The sequence below is a fragment of the Bidens hawaiensis genome, unplaced genomic scaffold (genome assembly GCF_021521415.1).
Source record: "Bidens hawaiensis isolate Kalapana, Puna unplaced genomic scaffold, B.hawaiensis_p1.1 tig00067467_1, whole genome shotgun sequence".
Lineage (NCBI taxonomy): Eukaryota > Viridiplantae > Streptophyta > Magnoliopsida > Asterales > Asteraceae > Bidens > Bidens hawaiensis.
Window position 1 is genome coordinate 1 of NW_027501959.1, and position 4,806 is coordinate 4,806.

Genomic DNA, 4,806 nt, shown 5'->3' on the forward strand with positions numbered 1-4,806 from the left:
AAGGGATATTTGTGAACATGTTGAGTTTTATGAACTTAATTAAAAATCTTCATTCTTAACCACACATTAATTAAATAGGATAGATTATGTGGTTAAGATTAAATCTGATTAAAAATCAAGTAGGAGAGACAATAAAGATGTATTGTGATTATACTAATTTAAACGTCAGTTACATCTATGTAAAATTCGTGCGTAAAAAATATTGTAATTTTTTTACGTATATGTAACTTGCATATATATTACATATATGTAAAACAATTTCAGAAAGAAAAAAAGTTTGTTACATTGACTTTTTTCGAGAACCACTTTAAGTTTTAAGAACTCGGAACAACTTAACGTAACATTTTTTTTTGAATTTTTTTACATATATGTAGGTTAGATGTACGTAGAAATATTACACATTTTTTACGCACCGAGTTGAATTTTTACATAGGTGTAACAGACGTTTAAATTAGTGTAATCACTGTACATCGTTATTCTCTCTCCTACTTGATTTTTTTAATCAAATATAATCTTAACCATATAATCTATCCTATTTAATTAAATGTGTGGTTATGAATGAAGTTCTTAAAACTCAATAAGTTCTCAAATTATCCCTATATATATAAATGGGAATGTTCATGTATATTTTAATTTTAGTATGAGAAAACGTATGAAATAATATTAATTTATAAAAAAATGAGAACGTAAGAAACAATACCAATTATAATGCCAATCTACATAACCAATGATTTATAATAATAATAATAATAAAGAAAAAAATTAAAAATTACAATAAAGAATTAAAATGAAAAACAAAATAATAACAACATAAACAAGCAAATATTTATAACAGTAAAAGAAAAAATCTTGTAATAACAACAAATAAATTAACAAATACTTATAACTTCTCATAGTCGAAATTAGCAAGTACAAATAAAAAATAACATCAAACATCTATAAAAATAAACCTAATGATAACAGCAAATTAGTTCTCACTTTTTTAATGTTACGAATAAAATGTATTTGATCATTTATATATATATATATATATATATATATATTCCAATATTATCTACATGTACGTATTTATAAGCAAAAGCCCCCCAAAAAAAATTTATGCTAAAACTAATCTTTACATGTAAAATTAAGCTTTATATTATTTTTTTACACGTAAAAGACGTTGTTTCCTAGTTTTTACTTTTTTGATGTTTCTCAGTGAACCCTCCCCTGTATGGTTAAGCATTTATATTCATACATCTTAGACAAGTTTGAGTTGTAAAATAACTTTAAAATTATTACATTTTTTATCGAATGAATATACCTTGCAACCCGTCCAAAGTTCTTTTTGCTTGCTACCTTCCAATTTTAGAACAACAAGATTTGTTGGTTCAAAACTATCAGGGAATGGACTTCTTGAGGGATACACGTTCCAATCCATATACAACAACTCATTTGAAAGAAAAATAGGCCCTTCATGATACTTGTCATCAGGCTATGCGCAGCATAAACGATGCGCTCAACATGCTAAGAAACCTTAGTTTCTTCATGTTTGAAACAACCTTATAAAAGCGTGATGACACATCATGATCAACATAACATTGTATGGCTTCAATCTTGTCATTTTCCTGCAGAAAAGCACAAAATAATGAACTAGTTAGATATCATTACATGGATAATAATATATGTATATTTTTTAAAGCTCAACCTTTACCGTTCTTGCACCCCTGAAACATATTTCTTTGATATCTTCATGTTTCCAAACTCTGCTGTGTTTTTCAGGATTCTTAGGATGTATCCCCCTAATAATGTAGTGTCCCATTTCTTGAATCAGATCATGCATATCAAACACTTCACCTAAGATTTCATTATTAACGATAGTTATGAGAGCTTTTTGTCTCAACACTTTTATCCCTATTTCGTGTGATAGCCACAAGCTTCTAGCATCTCCATTGCTTTATCTAGACTTACAAATCTTCCAAAACATGCAATATCCAAAAATAGCTCTTTCTCATCAGTTTCAAGTCCATCATAACTGATTTTAAGTATATCCATGACCTCCAAATTAGGGGTGTCTTTTAACTTGTCTAGGGCACTGATCCACTCGTCTTTATTTTTGTCATACAGAAAAGAACCTAAAACTTTAAGCGCCAATGGAAGCCCAGAACATAAGAAACCACATCTAATGAAAGTGTCTCATAGTTTTCTAAAGGTTTTTCTTCATTATATGCGTGTCTTCTGAAGAGCTGGATAGCCTCATCATGAGATAACAATGTTACATGATAGACGTGGATTACCTTATGGGCTCTTAGCAAATGTTCATCTCTAGTCGTGACTATTATTCTACTTCCACTACCAAACCATTTAAGGTTTCCAGCTAACGCCTCTAGTTGACCAAGTGTATCCACATCATCAACAAGTAACAACACTTTTCTACGACATAGCATTTTTTTCATCATGTGTTTTCCTTCCACAACACTATCTACTTTCACTTCTTTTTTGAAAATAGATGATAAAATATTTTCTTGGAGTTTATTTAACCCATCTTTGCTAGCTTTCACTCTAACATTCTCAACAATGTAGTGACCCTGATAGTGATAATGTTGAAGAATATTCATATAAAATGAAGTCGCAAGAGTAGTGTTACCACTACCCCCAACACCCCAAATCCCAATCATGCGCACACCAGGTGACTCAATGTCTAATAGTGACTCCAGTTCTTGGAAGCGAGCCCTCATTCCAACAAGATCTTCATCAACACACGAATTTAACGCAAACAATCTATCCAAAATTGTATCAACAATTATTTTGATGAATTGTGATTCATGCCTGCATATTCGAAGAGTGATAACAAGTCATGTGAATAAAAAACAAAAAATATTCTTAGATAAATCCCACCAAACAAAATCATATCAATTTTCAAGTCAACATATACTATACAAGTAGCTAGCTAGGAATAGCTTATAGCCTTAGCAAAAGTAAGCATAATTAGAATATCTTACAAATGAGTCTAGCCAAAGCCAATTTAAGGATTATGTTGGATCAAAGTATAAGCTGATTGTTTTTTCGAATTATTGAATCCTATACTGAAAGATCAAAAGCCTCTTAAATAGGCGAACATGCAACGTATAAAAAAAGAATACAACCAACTATCCTAAACAACTGGAAAATAAAAACGTGCAGAAACAAACTAAAGAATTACCCGTCGGCAATGTTCTTGGGCTCCCATCCCGCGATGTTACTCACGTCAACAAGTGCTTTTCTCCAAGTTTCAGCTTTGGTGACATTCTTCGCCTCTTGTTTGGCAAACGCTTCTCCAAATTTCCTTTTCTGATTTCTCACGTCAGTGGGTTTCACGTCATAAAATATGGGTATAATAGTTAGCTCTCTCTCATCCCTACATTTCATAATATGTGCAAGTTCTTCCAAACACCATGATGAATCAGCATAGTTTTTGGAGAATACTATTACAGCAATAAGTGATTCTTCAATAGCCTCAAACAATGATTCGCTGATGGATTCGCCTCGGGGAAGCGCTTTGTCATCCTTGTAAACATTGACTAGGTGTTGCTCAAGAGTCGAATAAAGATGATCTACAAATGTCTTGCGGGAATCTTCTCCTCTAAAACTAAGAAACACATCGTATTTACACGATCGAGAAGAAGAGGCAGATGCAGAGTAAGAAGATGACGATGAAGAGGCCATCGATGTGTTTGGAAGAATCTGTATGATAACCGAAAACCAATTAAAATGAAGATTTTTATGGTAACTCAAATGAGTAATTAGTTGAACATGATATTATTATTATAATATTACTAACAACATCACACTACAAGATAAATCCAAAGTTGATCACTATGATTTCTCAAGCTTCCGCATTAGAAGTATTTGCCAGACCACTAGTTAAAGTTCTTACTTTGCACCTTTAATAAAATCATCTATGAAACATTTTTTTTTTCACAAAACAAGTACAAAAGTAAAGTAAAATAAAATATATGTATGAGTTCTAGTTTAGTTGTTGGGAAATTGGAACTACAAGTATGCCTAATACCATACCGGCAATTGCAAAGAGAGAAAATAATCAAGATAACTAAACAATAAGCAAAAACACACAAATCCGATTAATTAGTTTAAACTGAGAGAGAATCTGACCTTGTGGAGGATGATGACGACGGTGGTGGCGGGGTAAGAGGTTAGTTGATCGGAAAGTGGAGAGAGTCAACGGTGGTGAGAAGAGTATACAGTTGTCACCAACACAAGAGTAGGCGTGTGTGGGAGGTCTAGACAATGAAAGATAGATGGACTCCTCAAAGTTAATAAAAAAGCATATGTAATAAGGGTCAAATTTTCCATTTTAGTCTAAAAAGTTTTCCTTTATATATATATATATATATATGTGTGTGCAGGCACGCGCGCGCAAAGGAGTTGAGCTGCTCGCGAGCTACTCAAGATCGTTTCGTTACAAAGCTCGATCAAGTAGAGCTTCATCGAGCATGAGTCTAAAAGTAACCTCGTTTAATAAAAGAACCTGAGCTTCACTTATCAAGCTCAAGCCTGTCATAAATATAATTTTTTAAAATATATATTTAATAATTTATTAGTTAACATATATAATGTCATGCAAAAATAAATATAACTAAATAATATATGTTACTTTATAAAAAATTATAATAGAAGAAAATATATAAAAATAATTATAATTATATTAAAAAGAATTAATAAATACCAAACGAGCTGAGCACAAGCTTATAAATTTACTCACGAGCCGAGCTTTGAAAATAGAGCTTGAAACGAGCCGAATGGTTTCATTTTCTTGTCATTTCATTT

The 4,806-nt window shown here is 31.5% G+C and overlaps 1 protein-coding gene across 3 annotated transcripts; it reads right to left on the reverse strand.

Moving 5' to 3' along the window:
- Nucleotides 1-1,244: 1,244 nt before the first annotated feature.
- LOC143604970 (TMV resistance protein N-like) lies at nt 1,245-3,984 on the reverse strand. Of its 3 annotated transcripts, none has more exons than XR_013148406.1 (3): nt 3,182-3,984; nt 1,694-2,808; nt 1,246-1,607 (listed from the first exon to the last, which is right to left on the reverse strand). XR_013148406.1 is itself a non-coding variant. In XM_077081267.1 (2 exons), the coding sequence occupies exons 1-2, from the start codon at nt 3,682-3,684 to the stop codon at nt 2,115-2,117; spliced, it is 1,197 nt and encodes a 398-aa protein (XP_076937382.1). In that variant the 5' UTR covers nt 3,685-3,984; the 3' UTR covers nt 1,245-2,114. The 3 variants fall into 3 exon arrangements, 1 of the variants encoding a protein (XP_076937382.1); XR_013148405.1 differs by having other exon boundaries at nt 1,688-2,808; XM_077081267.1 differs by having other exon boundaries at nt 1,245-2,808.
- Between the last annotated feature and the right edge of the window lie 822 nt (nt 3,985-4,806).